This window comes from Ptychodera flava, unplaced genomic scaffold (genome assembly GCF_041260155.1).
Source record: "Ptychodera flava strain L36383 unplaced genomic scaffold, AS_Pfla_20210202 Scaffold_33__1_contigs__length_2856901_pilon, whole genome shotgun sequence".
In the NCBI taxonomy this organism is placed as follows: domain Eukaryota; kingdom Metazoa; phylum Hemichordata; class Enteropneusta; family Ptychoderidae; genus Ptychodera; species Ptychodera flava.
Genome location: NW_027248355.1, coordinates 643,343 through 668,767, shown reverse-complemented (window position 1 = coordinate 668,767; position 25,425 = coordinate 643,343). Strand labels below are relative to the sequence as shown.

The following is a 25,425-nucleotide window of genomic DNA, read 5'->3' as shown; positions in this document are numbered from 1 at the left end:
CTTTTTTGGGGAGGGGGGGGGGGCCACAAAAATTTTGTTGCCGGTGATGGGGGGGCCACTAAAATTTTTGCTGGTGTTAGGGGGGCCTGTAAAAAATATACGCACCACATATTTTCTCTTCCGGCCCCCCCCCTGCCGTTAATTGTGCTCGTTCCCTTAGTGTCCTGTCATTGATAGATTTGCAGGCGTCATTTTTCCTGGCTTAAAATGTATCATTACAGTCATTAAATATCGATAGTTATGGGCAGATTTTCACCTTTAACAACCTTTTAAAACTTCTTAAATCCATTACATATTTAAGTAAAGATTGGAAATTCAACATTTGCTTTATTTAGATAACTACACATACAACAGTAACAGGAGCTTGGATTTTATTACGGGTGTCAAAACTGGCAACAGAAAGGAAATCAACTGATATAGCTGGCTATCATTTCAGTGAAGCATTGTTTGATTCTCTGCGCATGTGCTCGGACAAGATCAGGAGGGGATCCCAGTCTGCTGATTCCATGCCCCCTTTTCGTTAGCGCAGCGCAGCCAGCGGTAGAAAGGGGGCAGGGAACCGGACTACAGGGGATACAAACTGCAGTGCACCGGTATGCTGATCCAGCCATGGTTGTTTGACAGCTGTTGTTAGAAAGGATCACCTCGGAAATCGTACATGGAAATGCACAGAAGATAAATCTTGACGCAAAGAAGATAGCAGGTATGAATTTAGAGATGTAGTGGGAGCCATCGATGCTGCTTTATTGAATGAACTGAGCCTCTTTGTAAGGGAATTTCATCTCCTCACTCAACGACAGCCATTTTGTTCACGAACTTCCTCGTCTCTAAAGCTTACAGTCACAGTTGCGAGTGTAATGATACGTACCGGCCGCCGCGTACTATGCATAGAATAACCAATTATTCTATGCATAGTACGCGGCGGCCGGTACGTATCACTACACTCGCAACTGTGCTTACAGTGACATTCGCCGTGTATCGAACCACAAGCAACTGTGAGCATGGATCTTTTGTTTACATCCATACTTTGTGTCGAACCAACCGAAACGGGCCATATCCATCCAACTTTGATCAAAGTAAGATTTGCGGCAAAGACACTCAACCCGTAATTGTGTACATTGTATTAAGAAAACAGCCCTAGGTCAGGTCAAGGGTCATTGGTTATGCACAGGGCCTCACAAATGGCTATTTAAGTCAATATTACAGCGTTTTTCTTTCTTTTTCAATGTTACAAATAAACCAGGTGAAGAGCACAACACTTGTGTAGCTGTCTTTTGTGTAGCTTGCATTGGCATGTATAGTGGGCCCTAAACGGGGAAAAGAAAAACGCTGTAATATTGACTTAAATAGCCACTTGTGAGGCCCTGTGGGTTATGTAAGAGGGATAGTATTGTATGTGATTTAAGGGGAGGAACCTTTGATGTCGAGGTGGGAGGGGGGCTTGAAAGAGTTGAAGAAAAAGATTAATAAAGGTTGCCTTTGAAAAATAATCAAGTCGAAACTAAGGATGACAGAAAAGTAAAGATTGCTGTCAGATATGAAGTCATTATGCACGGAGAGGTATTGTAAGTCTTTGCTAAAAAATTTCCTCTCGGCCTCCTGGAGTCACATTTACAAAATCTTTACTTTTTAGTGTGCCATTTTGACATGCCTTTTTAGCTCAAATTTGGTACATGAAAAGAGAGCTTATCTAGTAAGATAGTGTCAACTGTCTGTGTGTCTGTGTGTCTATGTATGTATGTATGTATGTATATATGTATGTATGTATGTATGTATGTATGTATGTATGTATGTATGTATGTATGAATGTATGTATGTATGTATGTATGCATGTATGAATGTCTGTGTCTGTGTGTCTATGTATGTATGTATGTATATATGTATGTATGTATGTATGTATGTATGTGTGTATGTATGTATGTCTCTTTCTGCCCATCTGTCTGCATGCATGCATGCATGCATGCATGCAAGTACAGCCTTGTGTGAACATGAGGGAGAGTGGGCAATGCCAAACTTATCTGAATATGGTCCCTGCTATATCACGTGATGAAAGCGCCAAGTTTGGCGCTTTTTCCCATTTTTCAAATTTTTCAAAGTTGATGAAGCCTAACTCCAACTGCAAGAAGACAAGCGACCCCAAAGCTTGCACACTAGAAGTCATCCTTGGTGAACTTTACCTTTAAGCGGAAGTTGTATCGTTATTCAGAGAATCATTTTCACCTGAACCCTTTACACTGAGGATAAGGAAGGCCCTAACTTTGTGCAGATTCAACAGTGGAGAGTTAAAATGAAATTTTGAACTCAGTGCCTCTCTGACACCTATATTCAATGTCCTTATAATGATGCAAGCGACCTATATCTGTTGGAGTTAATCTGGATTAGTCTTATTATTATTTTTGGTTTTTAGTCCCCACGGACACCATCCGGGGGTACTTATAGGTTTGGTCATGTACCTGCGTCCGTGCGTCCGTCCGTGCATGCGTTTGTCTGTTCATGCAGATATAGCAGAGATGCCTGGAGCAATTTCATTCAAACTTGGTACAAGGATTACTTCATATGTCATACATATGCACGTCGATTCGTTTTGTCATATGGCCATCATGCGGCCATTTTATTACGATTTTTTAATGTACAGAGCCATAACTCAGACATGTTTCAACCAATTTTATTCAAAATTGGTACAAGACCATTGACAGCCATAACTCAGACATGTTTCAACCAATTTTATTCAAAATTGGTGCAAGACCATTGACCTATGTCATACATATGCACGTCAATTTGTTTTGTGATACAATCTAATATGGCTGCCGTGCGGCCATTTTGTTATGATTTTTTCATGTACGGAGCCGTAAGTCAGGCATATCTCAACTGATCTTATTCAAAGATGGTACAAGGACATTAACCTATGTCATACACATGAACGCTAATTTTTTTCATCATATGATCCAATATGGCCACATGGCAGCCATTTTGTTACAATTTTTTCATGTCCTAGCCGTAATTCAGGCACGTCTTAATCAATTTATTCAAAGTTTGTACAAGGACATTTACCTACATCATGCATATGCAGATTGATTTGTTTACGATAACATTGAGTATAGCTGCATGGTGACCATTTCGTTACGATTTTTTCATGTCGAGAGCCATAACTCTGGCAAGTCTCAACTGATTTTATTCAAAGTTGGTACATGGACATTGACTTAAGTCATACATATGTATGTCGATTTTTTAGACAGTAGAATCAAATACGGCTGCGTGGTGGCGATTTTGTTACAATGTTTTCATGTACAGAGCCATAACTAGACATATTTCGACCAGTATAATTCAAAGTTGGTACAAGGACATTGAGTTTTTTCATACATATGCGCGTCAATCTGTTTTACAGCATGTAGCAGTCTCATGTCAATTACTGAAGTTTCATAATCAGGCTGATATGTCAAGGAATACTGCATCCAATTTCATGAAACCTGGTAGGATGTTAAGTTCACATTGCTCTAACAGTGAAAAAGACATTTATCAGTGTCATTTTAATTAATTTGTCATCGCATATGTAATGAACTTTCCTAATTCGAGTGATATATCCACAAATACTGCGTCAAATTGATGAAACTTGATACAGATGTTGATTTCCTAGTGTTGTAAATAGTGCATCAAACTTTATTAAATATGGTACCGGTGATAATCTGTTAGTGTTTGGATAGTATGCAAAAATGTCTGACAGCATCATGTCGATTAATTCCTAATTGACTCATTTAATGACCTTTTGTAATTAGGATGGCGGCCTACATTGGTTTTATGTTTTCACCACCATGGAACTCATTCTTGGCCATTGAGTGCCATCTGTATCAAAGTATTTTTATCACAGTCCTAATTAATGAAGAGGGCTCTACTCCATCCTCGAGTATGTTAAGGCACGGCTCCCTAAAGGGCGCCCTCTATCGCCGAGTGCGTTTCGGTTTTACTGGCTAAATCGGCGCAACCTTCTGTACTAGTCAAACTTTGTATACGTATTTTATAAAAAGCGACTCTGCAAAATAGTATTATATTGATGAAATCCCTGAAATAATTGTTAATTTGACTAAATAATGGTAGTTTTGGTTCGAAAATGGTATTGTCAGTTCGAGAACAGAATCCAGCCGGTAGACTTCCCCAGATCCTGTAAATGACCACATTGTCCGCTTTGGCCCCACTTACCATCACTAGTGTCACCCATACTGTAAGAAATTTTGCCCCCTTACTAATGACTCGCCACAAAATATCAGCTGACCCTTGACGGACGACTTCCGATACGAGCGTAATCGGGGGCAAACTGTGCCAGCACTTGCTTTCCGGGGAAAAGAATTGTCAGCATGATATTGACAAACATTTCAATATTATATTTAAATCAGCGATTTTAGAAATATAACATGTTTAGCGGCTGGATTTTTGCATTTTTCTCTTTGTAATTTGAGACTCCAGCCGCCCCGGGGAGACCCCTGGGGAAGCCCATCCAGGGACCAGAATGAGCCTTTGTGTAGCCAACATGCAATGCTTTCTGGGTAGAGACAGCTGATTGTATCCTAGCAACGAGACGCTCGCGTCCATTTCAGCACGCTCACTGTCCCCATGTTTCAGCTGTCGCATTAAGCGATAGCGTCGGTGTGAGAGTAGTTCTGGAGATCGAGAAATACTCAACCTTGCTTTTGTCTCTGACGGTTTTTTGTACATGTCGTGAGTGTTGACAACAAGATGTTGCAAAAACAGAAAAAAGATCAAACTTTTCTTAGAAATAAAGCTTTATTTTGACTGTCAACGGTCAACGTGTCTGTGTACTACATTTACATTCAAGAAAGTGCTGATGCCGCAATATGCATGATATGCGTTTCACCCACTTTCGCTCTGAAAACGTACACCTTGAAAGGTCAAAGTTCAACGTCACTCAAATGATCGGACAAAAAATTGGCGATTCAATTTTGCAGCAGACGAAAGCTGGCTTCTTTCACCAAAGTTTTCACTGAATCATTTAGAGTGTGATATGACGTTTTGTGGTTATTTTATGACAATTGCAGCAAGAGCAACAAAAGAGCTACCTAAACCTGGGAATTCTACACAGGATAAAGGCGAAAATGTCAACAAAACAAGATTTATGCCAGTGTACAACACATCCATACGACACAGGTATGCTACCTATCAGGCTATTATGGCAACTAGCAGTAAAATGCAAGTTGACAGTGATCTGTTTAAACTCAAACTCTCAAAATTTGAGAAGACACTCAGTACTAAAGCTCAGTGGTTGCATCTGAACAGGGAACATGAAAAGACAACATTTCTACAGCATTTTTCTCTAGCAAGTTGGCAAAAACTGCCTTTATCAATCCAAACTCTGCACACAGCATTCGATTGTAATGAGTGTCAAAGAAGCAATGCTGACGTTCTGCTGTTGAACAAATACTATCAGAATCATGTTCAGAGTCTACCTTTCTCTACAATCGATGTCATAGAAGATACAATGAGACAGATGGGAAAATTGCGAAATTCTAATGAGACAAGGCTCAATGTGCCTGTTAAATGTGCTGTCAGAGCAGCTGGACAGTTATACCATCGACTGGAAGAGTCATATAATAATGTTTATTCAACACCATTTAATGAAGCCCTTTTAAAAGTTCAGGATATCGGTTTGCAGAAAAAAATTAGCAAACAAGAAAAAAGAAAAGATAGACGAGTGATATACACCGGTATGAAAAAAAGCATTGAAAAATCACACACTGAAAATGACAGAGATTTGAAGACTGTACTCGGTTCTGGTCAGTCATTTTCAAGCTATGAAACATGTCGTCGATCTGTTGAGTTCGAGTCTGTTGATTCAGCCAAGAAGAGAGTAAATCGTCGTCTTCAGTTAGAGTCCACGAACAAGTTGATTCCAAAAGACCAAATCGGAAAACCATCATCTGTAGATTGGAACAAGAGCAGTTTCATAAGTGAAATATCAAATTATGAGGAAGGTAAGGAAGTTAACTGGAGTAGCCTAGCAAGAAAGTTTGGGGTTGCAGCTGCAAATGGAGGTCAAATCCTGAAAGAATATGCAAAATCAGCTGGCATCAATATTGACAAGTTCAATATTCACAAGCAAGTTCAAGGTCGTGACTTTGATAGACGAGTTCTTCGGAAAACACTGAAAGGTCTTGGAGGGGAGGTGTCACTACACCAGGGCAGGCCAGCAAGGACCCTGCAGGAAATACTGAAAACAAAAATTAGAAATGGAGAAATTGATATTGGTGAATTAATAGCACCTAAAGAGTTTAAAAAGCAGATAATTGGAAAAGATGGCAAATTAAAAGAAGAAAGCTACACAATCTATGCTCGGAAAATAAATTTAGAAACTATCAGAAAACAAGAACTTGACAGACAAGTTAAACTGGGCATTCTAAGAAGTCAGGTGTATGGATGTGATGACCCCTACTATCAGAACCTAGAAGAAAAAGAAATGAAGGATGAGTTAAGAAGAATTCACGAGTACGAACAAGGAGAAACATTGGATGAAATGCGAAGAAAACTGAAGAAACTACATTATACACGTCACTTCAAAGTATGGCATGACCATACATGTAGCACCGTAGCTAACCACTCCCATATTGTGTTTATGGTAAGCTGGGTGTATGAGAGCGCTACCTATCTCACTAATGAAGAGTACCTGAACAAATATGGGAAAGAAGTAAATGTTGATAGTCTTGTTGAGAAGCCTCACTTATATATAATGGGCAGATCGAACTCTTACGATTCTGATCAGCTGTCCTACATTGAAACAAGAGTTGAAGATCTAAAAAGTGCGGTCAAGCCAATAAAATCCAATGATGGAAGACACCAGTATGAAGATGAGTGTAACTATTGTGCGGGTCGTGCGGGCTGCGGGTCACTGCGGGCCAGTGCGGGCTAGTGCGGGCCACTCCTTTCTTAACAGTTTTTAGGTTGCGGGCCAGTGTGGGTTGCTGCGGGCAAGTGCGGGTCACTCCTTTCTGGCCAATATTTAGGTTGCGGGTCGCTGCGGGCTACATCTTTCTGAGCAGTTTACAAGTTGTGGGTCACAGTCAGCCATTATTTTCTTACGGGTTTTCAGGTTGCTTTGGGGTACTCGAGGTTGCAAAGTGCTGGTTGCTGCCCTGCATTAAATTTTTGTATAATTTCTGACATTTTCAAATGCCTTATCTAATATCTCAATAAAAATAGGGAAACCAGTTGCACCTGTCTTTCCTGAAAAGTGATATCATTCTTGTCATTAAAGAACATTTTCACTTTGGACTATTAACAGGTGTAGGCCACCTCAGTAAGTGATTATTTTGCATCGAAAATCTGAGTATTTTCAGCACCTCTGTAATTTGAGATGTAATTCAAACAGAAATGTTGCATGTCATCTGTACACTTTTATCAATTAATAATAAACTGGTAATTTGCAGTTTAAAATATTACAAATGTGTTGAAGAGAAAACAGGCTTGGCACAGGAAACATTCAAGCATGCAAATCAAGAGAAATTGTTGGTAATGTACTGTACTGTATGGAAATCCGGTCACGACATGCGACCTGAGTAATAAAATAAAAGCCTTGCTCCTCTCATGCATGAGGTCGTTGGTGGCGCACTCAGACCTGCATTCTCGATCAATAGGTGAAACCCGGAAGTGTAATTATCGGCAAAGATGTTGTATTTTTCGTGGTATCCACGAAAGGAAATATGACCTTAAAGGAACTAGGTGTTTTTCATGGTTCATTTTATTTCAAGAAACAATTGTACACGAAGATAAGTCTGATTTCTATCGTTTTCGGGCGACCAGCAAATCGACCCGCACTTTGACCCGCAATTTGACCCGTCGACCCGCAAAATAACGATACTGTATGAAGATGTACATAGATTCTTCCATGGTGACGAACCAGCACAGGAATTTGAAGATGGACACTAAAAGGGTGGTCACTACCAGTGTATCTGTGGAGTGGAATCAAAAAAGCATGACAATCTCTCTTCATGTTACAGGTTGAAGTTTCTCTCCATGGAAAAGAAGCATGACTTGCTGATCCAGGGAAGTCCCATATGGAGACAGAGGTCAGGGCAAACAATTCATCCGTTTGCAAACCTAACAGTGGCTGACTTAAGAAGAGAGCTGGATGCTAGAGGTGAAGAAACAGAAGGTTTAAAGAAACCTGAATTGCAAGTTAAACTCTCTGAAATCTTACACGGTATTCAGAGAGTACCATCATTGCTTCATCTATCTCCAAAAGCAAACCTTGCTGACATCAACTGCTCCAGATATGAAATCTTACCATCAGAGCCCCTGCATGATATAAAAGGTCACATACACAATGTACTAGAAGAGCTACCATCAGACATTGAAGACAAAGATGAAGCGGTCAGTTTACAAACCTTTATTCAGGCAACATACATGTATGGTGACAAAGACGAAATTCGGGGATGTGATGCACGCAAGGCGATCCTTTTGGTGTCACAGTACCTACATGAAAAGGTCAGTGGTCAAAGTAGTGTAAGTAGTCAACACAGTCAGCTTATAGACACGCTTGCTGAAATAAGTGAAATAGCCTATAAACATGATCACGAAAGATGCCCTCGCTTGATTCTTCGACTGTATAATGTTGCCTTTCTACATGGAATCATGTGTAAAGCGATCTTCAGTAATCCTAAGAAACTTACCAAACGAAAGATGTTCGGGAGGTACTTCCACAATCTAACTGTTCATCAGCCGGATCAACTTCGAGTGGTTTCTCTTCGATCAACCAATGCTGAAAACCAGGAGAGAGTGTTCAACAGAATTCGGAGAGTTACCAAAGCAACATCATCAAAGCGGCCTGGAGGCATCATAGGAAACGCCATGGTACGCCTGGATGCTGAAGAGGAAATTACAAGGGAGAGAGATTCATCACAAATTACTGAATCAGACATCAGTAAAATTGCAAAACAACTTCCCAAAAGACCAAACACCACTATCCCAGCAGAAACAATAAGTCGAAGACCAACACTGTTGCAAAGCCACTATGAAAGAATAGCAGATTTCTTGATGCAAGGTGAAGGTGTCTGGTGGCAGAGGAATGACATTGGTGTTGAATTTTTTGATACTCAGGATGATTTCAAGGTACGTAAAGTTTTTCTTTTATTTTTCACAAAAATTACAAGGTTTACCTGTATAATCATTGTCCATGATAATGACCAATGTTGACAACAAACAAACAGGCTGTGTAGTGTTGATAAGATGGATACAAGGCTTTGCAATGTTCCTTGGGAAATTTGAGAAAACACTGTTTAATAAAGAGAACATGTTGAAATTATATCTCCAAAAGTTACAGCTTCATATATACTGTCATGCAGTCTTCCTGATATATTTGTGATGACTCATCACACACATAGCTGCTGGATCACTATCATTGCTGCATTTATCTCATTGCTCGATTGGGTATTGGAACTTGTGTTTATAATTATGGCTTTTCAGAATTATCACTTACTTTAGGAACATTATAATCACGAATAAATTTCTAACGTACACGATTATCCCAGAGCACAGTAATCACATATATACAGTATCAGGAACTGCCTTTTACACTGGCCTTACACTGAAAATGTTACAGCTGTTTTAAAGCTAAACATGCTTGAATAATCTATACTTACCTTTATACTCCCATAGGATTCAGGACCACCTCTGCATCATTTCCGTTCATCTTGCCTGCGAAAGGAACAACAGTATATCAACAGATGTTGGTTGGATTGTGTGAATGGAGTAAGAAATGGTGCAATTACCATTCCACTCTACCAAATAAAGCTCTATGATAGCAATGGTGAAAAAATGGCAGCATTACCACAAACTTTGAAGATAAGAGGTAAGAGTATATATTTGAATGAAACAGTGGTTTATATCACACTTTAACCTAAATTATATCACACTTTAACCTAAATTAGCCATACATTGTGTAACTTTCGGCTATTTTGAGGGATTTTGTCTTGTGTATCAACTGCAATGTATTTCTTGAATCCATGAAGTTGAAACACACAACAACAGTGTAAAATAGCTAATTAAGGTAATGATTTTCTGACTGTTAGTACCAATTGCTCATTATTGCATAATAACAATAATAACATATATTGAAGAAATATGTTCAACACATTAATATGGGTATTTTTTACACCTTTCACATTCAGAGGAAACTCCAGAGCACATGCCCTCTTCAAAAGCAGATGATGACGATGATTCCGTGTTTGATTGTATCCATGGACATGTCGTATCAGTTGAGGATGATGTACTTGCTCCTGGAATAACAATGACCTCTGACGATCCTGAACCTACTGGTGTACCTGAGAAGAAGAAAATTGAAGTTGAAGACATGGAAACAGATGATATGGACAATGGCTACACTCAACAGGGTAATCATTTTTAGTAGAAACATCAAGAAAGTAATCAGTTTCACCTGAAAGGCAAATACATTACGTGACATGTTAAGCAGTAGATGTTCCTAACACTTGGCTGTGTCACCAGATAGCAGTGCAAATAATTCTCAGTCAGTTACATAGCTAAGGAAATGCAGCTATCTGTGACAGGAAAGGCTGTGTCTATGAGGATAATCAAATGAATGCTCATTATTACATAATAACATATATTGAAGAAATATGTTCAACACATTAATATGGGTATTTTTTACATATACCTTGCAGATTCAGAGGAAACTCCAGAGCACATGCCCTCTTCAAAAGCAGATGATGACGATGATTCCATGTTTGATGGTATCCATGAACATGTCGTATCAGTTGAGGATGATGTACTTGCTCCTGGAATAACAATGACCTTTGATGATCCTGAACCTACTGGTGTACCTGAGAAGAAGAAAATTGAAGTTGAAGACATGGAAACAGATGATATGGACAATGGCTACACTCAACAGGGTAATCATTTTTAGTAGAAACATCAAGAAAGTAATCAGTTTCACCTGAAAGGCAAATACATTACGTGACATGTTAAGCAGTTGATGTTCCTAACACTTGGCTGTGTCACCAGATAGCAGTGCAAATAATTCTTAGTCAGTTACATAGCTAAGGAAATGCAGCTATCTGTGACAGGAAAGGCTGTGTCTATGAGGGTAATCAAAAGGTCAATGTGAATGTTGGAGTTGACTTCATATAGCCTAGCCTTCCCCACCACAGGTACATGTAGCTCTGTTTCCACAGCTTTCATATACACAACAGAAACTGATCCATATGCTACCTTTCATGTGAAATATGTATGCAGTTTGACATTATTTCATAGAATTATTGCACAGACATGGTTTACAACAGGATCACCAGTGACTTATGTTATGTAGGTCATTTCCCCCACACTCATCATGACCTGAGTTCAATTAGTCTAGAACATTCTCAAGGTCACTGCCCTTAATGACCTCACAACCTTGAATTCAATTAGTCATGTTTGGAATGTTCTGGAAAGTTGATTAGTTGTGTAAGAGAGATAATTTTAGAACAGTAATTAGCATGTCAATAAAAGTTCTAGATTGTTCTTATATGCCTTTATAAAAGGGACGTGCTCAGCTTCCAGTCAGACTTTTGGGATCGTGTCTCTTGTGTGTTACTAAACTCCAGCAGTAGTCATTCTCAAGACTTTTCAAGACCTTCACTGTCAACGCTGGATTTATACTGTGGACTTTGTGCAGTTTCAAGCCTGCAAGCCAAAGGACTGTTCATTCATCCGACTGACTGTTACAACTCTGAGACTGGAGCTTTGCCGTCCCAGCTGAGATAAGTAGTCTGTACACTTTTAAAGCTTGTACTCTATCCCTGACTTAGCAATTAGTTTTATTTTCGTAATAAATTTTGTTTAAACGTTAACTGCTGAGTTCACCCTTTTGTTCGTTTTCTCTCACGTAACAAATTGGGGGCTTGTCCGGGGTACGAACATTTTGAGCCGTTTGACAATATTGTGCCAGCCTTTTCCAAACTACTGTATATTATGAGCTCACCGAAATTTAATCATCGCGGAATTTAAACCAGACGAATTTATGGATGACCTTGATCAGGACACATTTAATTCCCTCAGAAAAGACAACCTCATAACACTGGCCAATTTCCTTAAAGTAGAAGTCAAAAGATCTATGCGCAAGAGGGAAATACAGTACCGTATTGCCAAACATCTAGTTGATTTAGGCCAATTTGAGGAATCCACCTTGAAAGATTATGAGCCCGAGTCTACCTTTGAACTAAGAAAATTAGAATTAGAAATGCAGACAAATTGGAGATCAAGAAACTAGAATTACAAATGAGAGAGAAAGAATTACAAATGGAAGAAAGACAGAGAGAAAAGGAGAGAGAATTGGAAGAACATCGACTACAGTTAGAAATGAGACGTTTAGAGCTTGGACAGTTAGGAAAATTCTTCCCTTCAGACAAGTTTGACATCACTAAGCATTTCAGGTTAGTTCCCCCTTTCCAAGAAAAGGATGTTGATAAATATTTCCTCCATTTTGAGAAAATTGCTCACAGTCTGAATTGGCCTAAGGAGTCCTGGTCTATGCTTTTGCAGAGTGCTTTGGTGGGTAAAGCCAGAGAAATTTACATTCAGTTGTCAGTAGAGCAGGCTTCAGATTATGATTCTGTGAAGGAATTAATTCTCAAGGGCTATGAGTTGGTGCCTGAAGCTTACCGTCAGAAATTTAGGGATTGTGAGAAGGTGAAGGATCAAACTTATGTTGAATTTGCTCGAACAAAAAGAACAACTGTTTGATCGTTGGTGTTCTTCTGAAAAGGTCAGTCAGAATTATGACAAATTACGACAACTTGTTTTGATTGAGGAATTTAAAAGGTGCATCCGGAGTGACATCAAGACGTTTATCAATGAACAAAAGGCAGATACATTGGAGGTTGCTGCACGTTTGGCCGATGATTATTCATTGACCCACAAATCTTCATTTCTCAGCAAACCATCCCAGTCCTTTTCATACAGAAACAATGCAGGTAAATTTAACTCCTCCTTTTCATCCAAGAATTTCTCAAAGGAAAGTAGGAAATCAAATGACAACAGTTCACAAAATTTAAGTAACACTCACACATCATCAGATCCCAAGTCTCAATCTCCTTCTGACAAACAGTTCGGTACACTTTCTTGTAATTATTGTAAGAAAGACGGCCATTTAATGTCAGATTGTTTCAAATTGAAAAGAAAACGTGAAGGTCAAAGTGGTCAAAGTGGATCTAAGCCAACCGGCTTTATTTCTTCATCAACTCAATTAGAGTCTAATAATGTGTGCAACACATTTTCTGAGGTTAAACCCCTCTCATCCCCAATTAATGAGGTCAAGGTCAATTCTTCTCAGGATAGCATTATGGGTATTTTCGAGCCATTTATTCATAATGGTTTTATATCACTTTCTAGTGATTTCTCTTCCGCTACCCCTGTCAAAATTTTAAGAGATACCGGGGCTTCCCAGTCTCTTTTGTTGGCAGATACCCTGCCGTTTTCTGAAAAGTCATTTTCAGGTTCTAAAGTTCTTATTAAGGGGGTAGATTGTAATGACTACATTCCTGTTCCTCTCCATAATGTCTATTTGTCTTCGGACTTTGTTTCTGGACCTGTGACTTTAGGTATTAGGCCTTTTTTGCCTTTTGAAGGGATTCACCTTCTTCTTGGAAACGACCTTGCTGGGGACAAGGTCATTACTAATCCACTTGTGACTGATAATCCTACTTTAGATCAGGATCCAGAGCCAATTGAACAAGAGATACCCGATTTATTTCCTTCGTGTGCATTACTCGAGCCATGTCAAAGAAAACTTCCGAGAATCAAAATACTCTCAAAAATAATGTCACAGATGTTGACTTAAATGACACCTTTCTCAGTCAGGTGTTTGACACGGATCATTCCGTTATCCCTCGTGGATTTGAAACTTCCAGTAAAACTTCTGCTGACCAAAGTCAGACATTTTCTAGATCAAATCTCATTGCAGAACAACACAAAGACCCAGATATTTTGTCTTTGTTTGACAGGGTAGATGATGAAGGTAAAACTTCAGATAGCTCTGTTTCCTATTATACAAAGTCTGGTATTCTCATGCGTAAATGGAGACCTCCAGATGTTTTGGTTGATGACGATTGGGCTATAAAACATCAAATTGTGGTTCCAAAGCCCTATCGTGCTGAAATATTGCGCCTGGCCCATGAAACCCCCTGGGCTGGTCACTTAGGAGTCAGGAAAACTTATCATAAAATTCTCAGTCACTTTTATTGGCCTAATCTCAGGCAGGATGTAGCACATTTCTGTAAAACTTGTCACCATGTCAAATGGTAGGAAAGCCAAATCAGACTATTCCAAAGGCCCCTTTACAGCCAATTCCTGCATTTCAAGAACCATTTAGTAGGATACTAATAGACTGTGTTGGGCCCCTACCAAAAACAAGATCAGGAAATGAGTACATGTTGACAATTATGTGTACATCAACTCGGTTCCCCGAAGCCATACCACTGAGAAATATAAAGACAAAGACTATAGTGAGAGCTTTAGTCAAATTTTTCACTTTATTCGGCCTCCCTAAATGTGTCCAGTCCGATCAAGGCTCCAACTTTATGTCTGGTATTTTTCAACAAGTAATGGATCAGCTAGGCATTAAACAGTAAGGTCATCCGCCTATCATCCAGAAAGTCAGGGTGCTCTTGAGCGATTTCATCAAACTTTGAAAAACATGATTAGGACCTACTGTTTTGACACAGAGAAGCAGTGGGATGAAGGAATTCATTTTTTGCTCTTTGCTGTTAGAGAGTCAATTCAGGAGTCTCTTGGTTTAGCCCATTTGAGCTTGTATTTGGACATACAGTCCGTGGCCCACTTAAGCTCGTTAAAGAGAAATTCCTATCAGACGATGATGATTGTCTGAATATTTGCAATATGTGTCAGATTTTCGTACAAAACTCTCTAAAGCATGTGAATTAGCCAGAGAAAATCTTGAGTCATCTCAGCAGTCAATGAAAACCAAATATGATAAAAACACCTCAAAACGGAAGTTTGAACCAGGTCAAAAAGTTCTTGTTCTACTTCCGGTTCCTGGCAAACCACTCCATGCTCGTTACTTTGGGCCATACCTAATGATAAGAAATTGAGTGATTTAAATTACATCATAATAACACCTGACAGGCGAAAACAAAAACAGCTATGTCACATAAATATGCTTAAGCCATATTTGGATAGGGATAATCCTACTAAAACAAAGCCTGTCAGTACAGTCAGTTCTGGCCATTATGAAGATAGTGATACTGAAACTGACTTGAGTGAAAATACTCTAAACTCAAAGCTGGGCTCGGTCAAGCTTCAGAACTCAGAAATCCTGGAGAAGCTGGAGTCTACAAAGTTGCACACCCGCCAGCCAGAACACCAACAACAGCTGAAAGAACCAATCCATGAACATTTGTTCCAAGATGTTCCAACGAGGACAAACATCATCTACCACAACGAAGATGTCTGCGACAGTAATCCAGTGGAACAACATCCAGACGGACTGAATCCTGCGAAAGCGGAATATCTCCAGGAGGAAGCCAAGTATTTGCCGAACAATGACTTTATCGAACTCAGTAAAAATAACCGGACTTTGCCGTGCATACTTTATGCCAAATTCAGTGCCATTTCAAGTTTTCCAACAACAAATTGCAAGAAGATAGTCATGGGACATCCTGTTTGCTACTTTTCACACAAATTTAACAAATCTCAGAGAAACTACTCTACAATTGAAAAAGAGTGTTTATCTTTGATACTAGCTTTACAGCATTTTGAAGTTTATGTTTCTTCTTCAAATCAGCCAATAGTGGTTTATATTGATCACAACCCTCTTGTTTTCTGCAGAAATTTAAAGGCAAAAATCAGAGATTGCTAAGATGGAGTTTAATGTTACAGGAGTTTAATCTTGACATTAGACATATCCAAAGGCAGAGACAATTTAATTGCAGACTGTCTCTCTCGTATTTAGAGTTTATTGTTGTTCACTTTCAAGAGTTTTACTTTAGAGTAAGAAAAAAAATTGAGTACTTAAATCTTTTCAAGATTACATTTGCAAAAGAAAGATTTTTCTTTGAAAAATTTTCTTTTTTTTGAAGAGGGGGTGTGTTATGTAGGTCATTTCCCCCACACTCATCATGACCTGAGTTCAATTAGTCTAGAACATTCTCAAGGTCACTGCCCTTAATGACCTCACAACCTTGAATTCAATTAGTCATGTTTGGAATGTTCTGGAAAGTTGATTAGTTGTGTAAGAGAGATAATTTAGAACAGTAATTAGCATGTCAATAAAAGTTCTAGATTGTTCTTATATGCCTTTATAAAAGGGACGTGCTCAGCTTCCAGTCAGACTTTTGGGATCGTGTCTCTTGTGTGTTACTAAACTCCAGCAGTAGTCATTCTCAAGACTTTTCAAGACCTTCACTGCCAACGCTGGATTTATACTGTGGACTTTGTGGCAGTTCAAGCCTGCAAGCCAAAGGACTGTTCATTCATCCGACTGACTGTTACAACTCTGAGACTGGAGCTTTGCCGTCCCAGCTGAGATAAGTAGTCTGTACACTTTAAAGCTTGTACTCTATCCCTGACTTAGCAATTAGTTTTATTTTCGTAATAAATTTTGTTTAAACGTTAACTGCTGAGTTCACCCTTTTGTTCGTTTTCTCTGCACGTAACACTTACCTGTTTGTGACTATTAAAGTTAAATGCTACTCAACTGGTGTGGACCTGAATCATGTTGAAAAAATGATCTTGCAAATGCTAAGCAAGTGTGCTATGATATCTCTGAGCTTATTTACAATCCACACTGAGAGCATTTGCTTGTCAAAAAATCAAATAGCATCTGAAATTATGGAAGCAGCATCAGAGCTGTCAAAGTATGGCACTGAATTTCTTGTCATAAAATTTATATCTATTATATGATTTTCCAATATCAAATGAAACTGCTTAATAATTTATTAAATTTTGGTATACACTTATAATTTGTACTTTTCTAACACTGAACATAAAAATGCTATTTGCATGCAGATCAGTCAAGCATACTTCATGTCGAAGAAACCACAAATTCAAGCATGGCCATGCAAGAAGAACCATCAAAGAAGGTTAACAACAACTCCGCCACGATTGACAGTCTAATATTTGTGCTAGGACAGACAAAAGAAGTAGACAAATTTGACAAAACAGGTAATCGTTTGAGGGCCTATCCCAACAATCAGAAAATAAATGACGAATACATAGAAGCTAAAGTACAAGTAGGAACGAAGCTGTTAAAATCATACAGAATAGCCAAAAAGTCAATCAAAGAGTGGGAACAAGAATATTGTGTAAATCATGGGGGCAGTGCACCGAATTTGGAAGATTGTAAGAAGAATAAACATATACTGAAATTGTACAAACAAACAAAATTAGCTGCCCAATTCCTAAAACGCTGGAATATTGATTATTGCTAGAATCTGTATTTTAACGAAGGCAAATACTGTGTTTACAATTGTACATATCATTGCATTTTTAAGCTTGCTACATTGTAAGAGAGACGCAAAGAGCTTTGTGCATTTTTTTTTGCATGGGCAATTGGCGAAATGGTTTTATCAATTTTCATCCAAAATATATATTTGCATTTCCATGCAGCAATATTAGAGCTGCTATTTTGTTAAATTGCACAATACCTAATCTTGGCAATATAATGTTTAATTAATGCATACTTTAAAGTAGCACTGTTCTTATATTCTTGGAATATTGAATTTTGTTGGGAAAAAACAACCAACTCCTGTAGTGCTGTATACAGTCTTTGAGAATACTGACTAATAAATATGTATTGAACTTGTTCATGGGGTATCATGATCTTACCTGAATACTGCTCTTCACTTCATTGGTTTCCGCAATAGCAAATATGAAGCAGAATGTTTTAAACTGCCACTGCAATGCACTGGTTGTTTCCTGTATTCCATAAGGAGAAAGCCATTTAATATCTACACACAACTGGCATGAGTAATATTCTTCCCCTTCCTGTTTCATTGCCATATAAAATACCCCTCTTCACATGGAATGAACTACCCCCTTCCTTACCACTACAACCAATCACTGTCAGTAAATATTGTCTAACCCAACATTTAAAACCGAGATAGAAATGGAAAAAAGATGCACTTCATAAGAGACGACAAGACTACAAATTATTAGACAGTGGGGACGTAAACTACATAATTGATTTCTAGACATTGGAATTTGAAGGTCATTACATTATGCAAACATAAAAACGTCAGTGAGACAACTTGGAACAAGTAAATGTTAAACGACGTCCTCTACATCTAATGAAAGCTGTATGCTTCGTCAGCTTGTATTAGTTTAATGCTTACATGGTAATAGAAGCCCTACGAGTACATTCGTTTCAAAATATCGATAACCTGGCAGCCTTTAGCCGAAGGAATTTAGGAAAAACTGATCACGTGTTTCTAAAATTTCTTGCATGATCTGCAGTTCGAAGTCCCCCCCCCCCCGTTAAAAGACACACGGCAAAACATGCTGTTATCGTATGCGTGTGACTCCTGGAATTCGTTTTGAAAATATTTGATATATACTTACCTTCATTATGTAGTTTCAAAAGCGGCACCTGAGTCTGTCCCTGGCCTGGCTTGATGAATGATGGCGAATCAACATCATGAAACATGTGCTGATGGCCGCGGCGGCGATCGACCATGATGGCGTAGCCACAATATCCTTCGTCTGAGTCCATTTCGCGATTTTGATATGTATAAGTCATAACTTAGTGGGCTCTGAATATGCTAAAGACCGAAACGGTGAGGTGGGTTGGCATAAATGCCGTTCCAAACCTCCCGTTTCGGTCTTTTGCCCATGTGAGCCGAAGCGTACACTCGCACACCACACGTACACAGACACATCTGCGATCCAGTTGAACCTGGCCACGCTGGCTGAGCGCGCTCGTGGAGTTATGAATATTTATTAGTACTAATTTGCATATTCATGAGAAATTTCTAGAGCCTCGCCTTAACATACTCGAGTCCTCTCTGAGGACTTTAAATCAAAGTACCCTTAACAAATGGGGTCTGAGTCATCGACGATGACTTGTTGTTGATTTTGTTTGTCAAACTCTACAAAAAGAAAATATTTTAACTGGTTCTCTTTCAGCATTGATCAATTTAGCTAGCATTATCAATATGACAGCCTACTTATCACTTTTGTCTCGGAGAGGAGATTCAAATAGCCTGTATATTTTGTAATTTCAGTTTCATTTGGCATCTAGATTTTGCAAATGAAATTTTAAAAGATATATTATTATTTAATTGTTTCTATGACAGGCTAATTTTCATGACTTCAAGATGGCGGCCAGCTGAATTCTCGTCAGTATAATGAATAATTCAACATTAAAAACAATCTCATTTCTATACTAATAACACACTAAAGTAGAATATCTTTCACACTTATTCCACTTATGCATCTATTTCAGAATATTCAAAAACATCTCTTGCAAAAACGTCTTGTCAGCAAGATCAACAATCAAGGGGAAGCCATTAACAGAAAACATGAGTCAGACAGCAACCCATTTTGAAAAAGAAAAAATGTTTCGTCCAAGCTTACGACAAGTATTTTACATGGAAATAACATGAAGAAAGTCATTTGGATGGTGAAGAAAGGACATTTGTTTGTGAAGAATGTGGAAAGAGTTTTACACAGAACAAAGACATGAAATACCACACAATGATTCATATTTGTAAAAACAGTTTTTCTGCAAATAATGTAGTGAAGGCTTTCAAAGCAGTAACTCTCTAAAACAATCTACATCGGGACACATGAGAGTGAAAAGCCATTAATCTGCAAAGTATATGGTAAGGGTTTTGCAAAAACTGAAAAATCTAAATGTTCACGTCCGGACACATTCAAGTGAAAAGCAATTCACCTGCAAAGTGCATGGAAAGGGTTTTCACAGAGTGGAATTCTAGAAGTTCAATTGAGGACACATACAAATGAAAAGCCATATGTCTGCAAAGTGTGTGGGGAGGGTTTTGCAAGGAATGGACATCTAAACGTTCACATGAGGACACATACTATGGAAAAGCCATTTGTCTGCAAAGTGTGTGGGAAAGGTTTTTCATGGAGTGGAATTCTAAAAATCACATCAGGACGCATACAAATGAAAAACCATATGTCTGCAAAGTGTGTGGGAAGGGTTTTACATCAAGTGGAGGACTAAAAGTTCACATGAGGACACATACAAATGAAAAGCCATTTGTCTGCAAAGTGTGTGAGAAGGGTTTTACAACAAGTGGAGGACTAAAAGTTCACATGAGGACACATACAAATGAAAAGCCATTTGTGTGCAAAGTGTGTGGGAGGGGTTTTCCACAGAGTGGACATGTAGAAGTTCACATGAGGACACATACAAAGGAAAAGCCATTTGTCTGCAAAGTGTGTGGGAAAAGTTTTTCATGGAGTGGAATTCTAAAAAATCACATTAGGACACACACAAATGAAAAACCATATGTCTGCAAAGTGTGTGGAAAGGGTTTTACATCAAGTGGAGGACTAAAAGTTCACATGAGGACACATACAAATGAAAAGCCATTTGTCTGCAAAGTGTGTGAGAAGGGTTTTACAACAAGTGGAGGACTAAAAGTTCACATGAGGACACATACAAATGAAAAGCCATTTGTGTGCAAAGTGTGTGGGAGGGGTTTTCCACAGAGTGGACATGTAGAAGTTCACATGAGGACACATACAAAGGAAAAGCCATTTGTCTGCAAAGTGTGTGGGAGGGGTTTTTCACAGAGTGGAATTCTAGAAGTTCACATGAGGACACATACAAAGGAAAAGCCATTTATCTGCAAAGTGTGTGGGAGGGGTTTTTCAACGAGTGGACATGTAAAAGTTCACATGAGGACACATACTATGGGAAAGCCATTTGTCTGTGAAGTGTGTGGGAAAGGTTTTTCACAGAGTGGAATTCTAAAAGATCACATGAGGACACATACAAATGAAAAACCATATGTCTGCACAGTGTGTGGGAAAGGTTTTACAACAAGTGGAGGACTAAAAGTTCATATGAGGACACATACAAATGAAAAACCATTTGTCTGCAAAGTGTGCGTAAAGGGTTTTGCACGCAGTGAACAACTAAAAGTTCACATGAGGACACATACAAAGGAAAAGCCATTTATCTGCAAAGTGTGTGGGAGGGGTTTTTCAACGAGTGGACATGTAAAAGTTCACATGAGGACACATACTATGGGAAAGCCATTTGTCTGTGAAGTGTGTGGGAAAGGTTTTTCACAGAGTGGAATTCTAAAAGATCACATGAGGACACATACAAATGAAAAACCATATGTCTGCACAGTGTGTGGGAAAGGTTTTACAACAAGTGGAGGACTAAAAGTTCATATGAGGACACATACAAATGAAAAACCATTTGTCTGCAAAGTGTGTGGGAAGGGTTTTTCAATGAGTGGATATGTAAAAGTTCACATGAGGACACATACAAAGGAAAAGCCATTTGTCGGCAAAGTGTGTGGAAAGGGTTTTGCACGCAGTGGACACCTAAAAGTTCACATGAGGACACATACAAAGGAAAAGCCATTTGTCGGCAAAGTGTGTGGAAAGCGTTTTGCACAGAGTGGAGACCTAAAAGTTCACATGAGGACACATACAAAGGAAAAGCCATTTGTCTGCAAAGTGTGCGGAAAGTGTTTTTCAACAAGTGAAGGACTTAAAGTTCACATCAGGACACATACAAAGGAAAAGCCATTTGTCTGCAAAGTGTGTTGGAGGGGTTTTCCAACCATTTGGGGACTTAAAGTTCACATCAGGACACATACAAAGGAAAAGCCATTTGTCTGCAAAGTGTATTGGAGGGATTTTTCAACCATTTGGGGACTTAAAATTCACATCAGGACACATACAAATGAAAAGCCATTGTTCTGCAAAGTGTGTGGGAAGGGTTTTTCAAAAAGTTGACACCTTAAAGTTCACATGAGGACACATACAAATGAAAAGCCATTTGTCTGCAAAGTGTGTGGGAAGGGTTTTGCAGTGAGTGGCTATCGAAAATTTCACACCAGGACACATACAAATGAAAATCCTTTTGTCTGCAAAGTCTTTGATAAGAGTTTTACACAGAGTAGAACTTTGAAAGATCACATCAGGACATATACAAATTAAAAGCCATTATATTTGACTGCAAAATGTTTGGGAAGGGTTTTACCCTGAGTCAAACCCTAAAAGTTAACAGCAGTTAGAATATATATGATAATCCCTTTTTCTAAAGTTTATGGTAAAAGGTTTTCACATGGTTGAAGTCTCTCATATCACATGATTACTCACAGAAAATGAACAATTTGTTCAAAAAATTGATGGTGAGAAGTGAAAAGTCATTTTCTGCAAAGTCCTAGATAAGAAATTGATAGAGTTGTTTTTTGTAAGTGCTACATTACGATCAGGGGTACCTAAGAAAGTGTAGCTTTTGAATTAAGATGACAGCCTTTACGCTGTGCTGGATAGCTTGGGTAGGGAAACGATAGCTGCTTAATTGGAATCCGTAAGCTTGGTGAATACTTTGGACATAGCGTTGTGAGCTTAATAAACACCTATTGCCTGGTCATGAGGGCTATAGCGCCCGTCTATTACCCCGAGGGGCCGTGTGTTACCAGAAACACATCGCTATTCCCCGAGGCCGTAGGCCGAGGGGTATAGCGATGTGTTTCTGGTAACACACGGCCACGAGGGGTAATAGACGAGCGCTATAGCCCGAATAAAGACCAGGCTATAGGTGTTTTATAACACACCACATGCTCATGGTGTATTGTTATATAGTTTTTAATCTGTTTTGATATTTTGCACGGCAACAATCCATTGTGACAAGTTTACCGGGCGATGTTTCCACAGCGGTTTCAGTTGTACGTACGTGGTACCACTATCTTTCAAAAAATATTCTAAGCATACCTAGCGACATCCTTAGTTGCACTTTAATCTTTTCCGTCGATGAGCTGTTCAAGTTCCTACGCTATTGGAATGTTGGAAAACGTTGGAAAATCTGTTTCAGAGAATGTGTCGTCACCTATCCCGGACGCACATCACGTTCTAGTCACCCGCCATTGTTGCAAAGCTGCAGACGACACTACGGTCACGTGACTGGGCACTTTTCCAAATTTGGTCAGAACTATTTCCCTAGGGAAATAGCTTTTCAAAAAATACCCTCTGACGTCACTTTTGTCGATCCGATGGGGACTAGACGTATCTATTTTCTCGTCACGTGACGTATTCTGGCAAATCGCGACATGGAATGAGCATGTGGTGTGTTATAATACCGTCTCTTTTACAGTTTCAAGTGCGTTATTGATGGAAATTTCGTTCTATACACGGTCAGTGGCATCGACAACATAGCCGTTGACCATTTCAAACTGCTGCCAATCACAAAGTGTGGGCGTAGAAGGTGCTAATGATCAAACATTTGCCGTGTACACCGGATCACCTACGATATACAATATGCAACAAAATCCTCAAATAATGAAAATTCAATCGATACAAACCTGAAAACAGGCGAATGTATAATGCCGCGATTGTATAGTTACGAAAGGTTTTTTTTCATATTTTTATGGGAATTTTTGTGACAATGAGCATGAGGTATGAGGTATGTGTGTGTACTTAGGCCCAAAAACAGGTGTACTGTTCTCTTTTTGGGCAATGTGGCGGCCTGAAAAGGGCCGTTTGGTTTGTGTCAAAGACACTACTTACTGTCAATGATGACCCATGTACGAGCGATATGGAGGATTTGGGTACATGGACTGTAAGAGCTGTAGCACACCTATATACATGTATTTGTGAAAACATCCCTGCGACCCGCACAAGACGTGACTTGCGTTCATACCTGCTATCCTTCTAGGCACCTCTCCCAACAGTGAAGCGTCCAGTATTTTCTGTGCAAGTTTCCTCTGATGCCAGCGTTTAGGTCACAACCCCCCCCCCCCCGCCCAGTAATTCCAGTCTTGATAACAGTAAAAACTCCCCAACTTAAATTAGTTTTCTTTTCACAATTTGTATGCACTACGAGATAAATAAGGTTTTCCAAAAGCATCCTAAATTATCTCATGTGCATTCTTTTAGAAAAATGTCGTATTTTTAATTTTTTTTTACTGAATACAAAAAACGTTGATCTACCTGGATCAGGAGACAATCAATTCTAAACAATAAACCAAGAATTTTACAACTTCCACCATCCTTCCTCATGCAAAGGAGATGATGCAAAGCCTACCTCCGTCCTCTATTTTTCGTGAAAATTGACAACGAAGGTAGTAACCTACGCATGTTTCACCTCCATACCTACACTATGCTATTAGCTCTCTCAACCCGGGAGTGTGCGGGATCACTGGAACTCAACAATATCGCCCATTTCATCAGTGAAATGCCCACGTCCGAAAGAAGCAGAACCCTAACTTCGCCGGTATACTTATTCTTTTTGATCCAAGTAATGTTATGGTGGCTCATCCAAGGTCCGCTGAACGATTCCCACCTGTGATCGCCTTCAATATAATATACACGAAGCTCGATCGTGACCGGCGGAACGAAACTGACCGTACTGTTCATCTCATTCACAGCACAGTCTGTGTTTTGTGCACGGCGATTTGACGTCATCAGTTTGTGGCTATACCATTTGTAAAATGATGCCATACTAAGCAGTCGGAATTTGTGACAGTGATTTGAAGAAAATGCAAGAAAATGCAAATGTTCAATCTGAATACGTGATCAACATGGCTGATTCACTGTGTAAATTACCCACATTAAATTTCAACAAATGTCATATATCCTGCCTTCACAACACAAATGAACACTATCCATTCCAAAGATAGTACCCACGTGGTAAAGCCAATATAAACTTGAAAAATGCCACAAGAAGCCATACCAATCAGATGACTGTATTAAAATATTTAAGTATACTAAAATCACTTTTCTGGAATCAAAATTATTAATTATCCCACCAAAGCTTACTCTTAATTTCAAACAATAGTATCTCTAATCTAAAATTCATGTACCTATAAAGTGACTGATGCAGGGTGGCGCTTGGCCTTAAATTTTAAAGGGAAGTGGCTTATGAAAGAGAGGGAACTTTTGTTGATCAACAAAAAGTGGAATGAGAAATAATATTGTCAAATAGTTATAGGTTGAAGATTTTGTAAGATAATGTGGTAATATTCAGCAGTGTTTTTGTTAAGGGCGGTACCTAGGTAAATGTTACCGGGGTTCCTCGGTCATTTTACCAGGGTAAGCCTTGGTATATCAGTGCAGTCATACAAGCGGACAACAGAAATTTTACCAGGGTTCCCAATGTTCCCCAATCTTAGCAAAAACACTGTCCAATGTTTATTAACGAAACACACTACATGTACACTGGGCAGCCAGAGTGCCACAGGTTAGCTGAGGAACAATAGATTGGAT

General features: G+C 39.0%; 3 protein-coding genes and 1 long non-coding RNA gene across 4 annotated transcripts; 3 read left to right on the top strand and 1 right to left on the bottom strand.

Annotated features, from left to right (window-relative positions):
• The first annotated feature begins 463 nt into the window (after positions 1–463).
• LOC139127532 (zinc finger protein 26-like) lies at positions 464–23,941 on the top strand. The gene is made up of 3 exons (XM_070693438.1): positions 464–703; positions 19,451–21,753; positions 23,876–23,941. Exons 2-3 carry the CDS (start codon positions 20,095–20,097, stop codon positions 23,939–23,941), a joined length of 1,725 nt encoding a protein of 574 aa, XP_070549539.1. The 5' UTR covers positions 464–703; positions 19,451–20,094.
• On the top strand, positions 7,625–9,897 carry LOC139127533 (uncharacterized). Its single transcript, XM_070693439.1, has 2 exons — positions 7,625–9,111; positions 9,658–9,897. The coding sequence occupies exons 1-2, from the start codon at positions 8,017–8,019 to the stop codon at positions 9,895–9,897; spliced, it is 1,335 nt and encodes a 444-aa protein (XP_070549540.1). The 5' UTR covers positions 7,625–8,016.
• LOC139127520 (uncharacterized) lies at positions 10,170–17,659 on the top strand. The gene is made up of 3 exons (XM_070693425.1): positions 10,170–10,391; positions 10,680–10,907; positions 17,017–17,659. Exons 1-3 carry the CDS (start codon positions 10,187–10,189, stop codon positions 17,436–17,438), a joined length of 855 nt encoding a protein of 284 aa, XP_070549526.1. The 5' UTR covers positions 10,170–10,186; the 3' UTR covers positions 17,439–17,659.
• On the bottom strand, positions 10,184–18,042 carry LOC139127521 (uncharacterized). The gene is made up of 3 exons (XR_011551043.1): positions 17,836–18,042; positions 10,673–10,838; positions 10,184–10,322 (listed from the first exon to the last, which is right to left on the bottom strand). It is a non-coding gene; the product is annotated as an uncharacterized lncRNA (long non-coding RNA).
• Positions 23,942–25,425: the final 1,484 nt, after the last annotated feature.

What these genes read in the sequence shown, in the direction of transcription:
- LOC139127520 (XM_070693425.1), top strand. Translation starts at nt 10,187, where the DNA reads ATGCCCTCTTCAAAAGCAGATGATGACGATGATTCCGTGTTTGATTGT. An exon ending in CAATGGCTACACTCAACAGG is followed by an intron (nt 10,392 to 10,679) that starts GTAATCATTTTT and finishes TATACCTTGCAG; the next exon opens with ATTCAGAGGAAACTCCAGAG. An exon ending in CAATGGCTACACTCAACAGG is followed by an intron (nt 10,908 to 17,016) that starts GTAATCATTTTT and finishes ATTTGCATGCAG; the next exon opens with ATCAGTCAAGCATACTTCAT.
- LOC139127532 (XM_070693438.1), top strand. Translation starts at nt 20,095, where the DNA reads ATGGAGTGGAATTCTAAAAATCACATCAGGACGCATACAAATGAAAAA. An exon ending in AAAAGCCATTTGTCTGCAAA is followed by an intron (nt 21,754 to 23,875) that starts GTGTGTTGGAGG and finishes CTATCCTTCTAG; the next exon opens with GCACCTCTCCCAACAGTGAA.
- LOC139127533 (XM_070693439.1), top strand. Translation starts at nt 8,017, where the DNA reads ATGGAAAAGAAGCATGACTTGCTGATCCAGGGAAGTCCCATATGGAGA. An exon ending in ATACTCAGGATGATTTCAAG is followed by an intron (nt 9,112 to 9,657) that starts GTACGTAAAGTT and finishes ATACTCCCATAG; the next exon opens with GATTCAGGACCACCTCTGCA.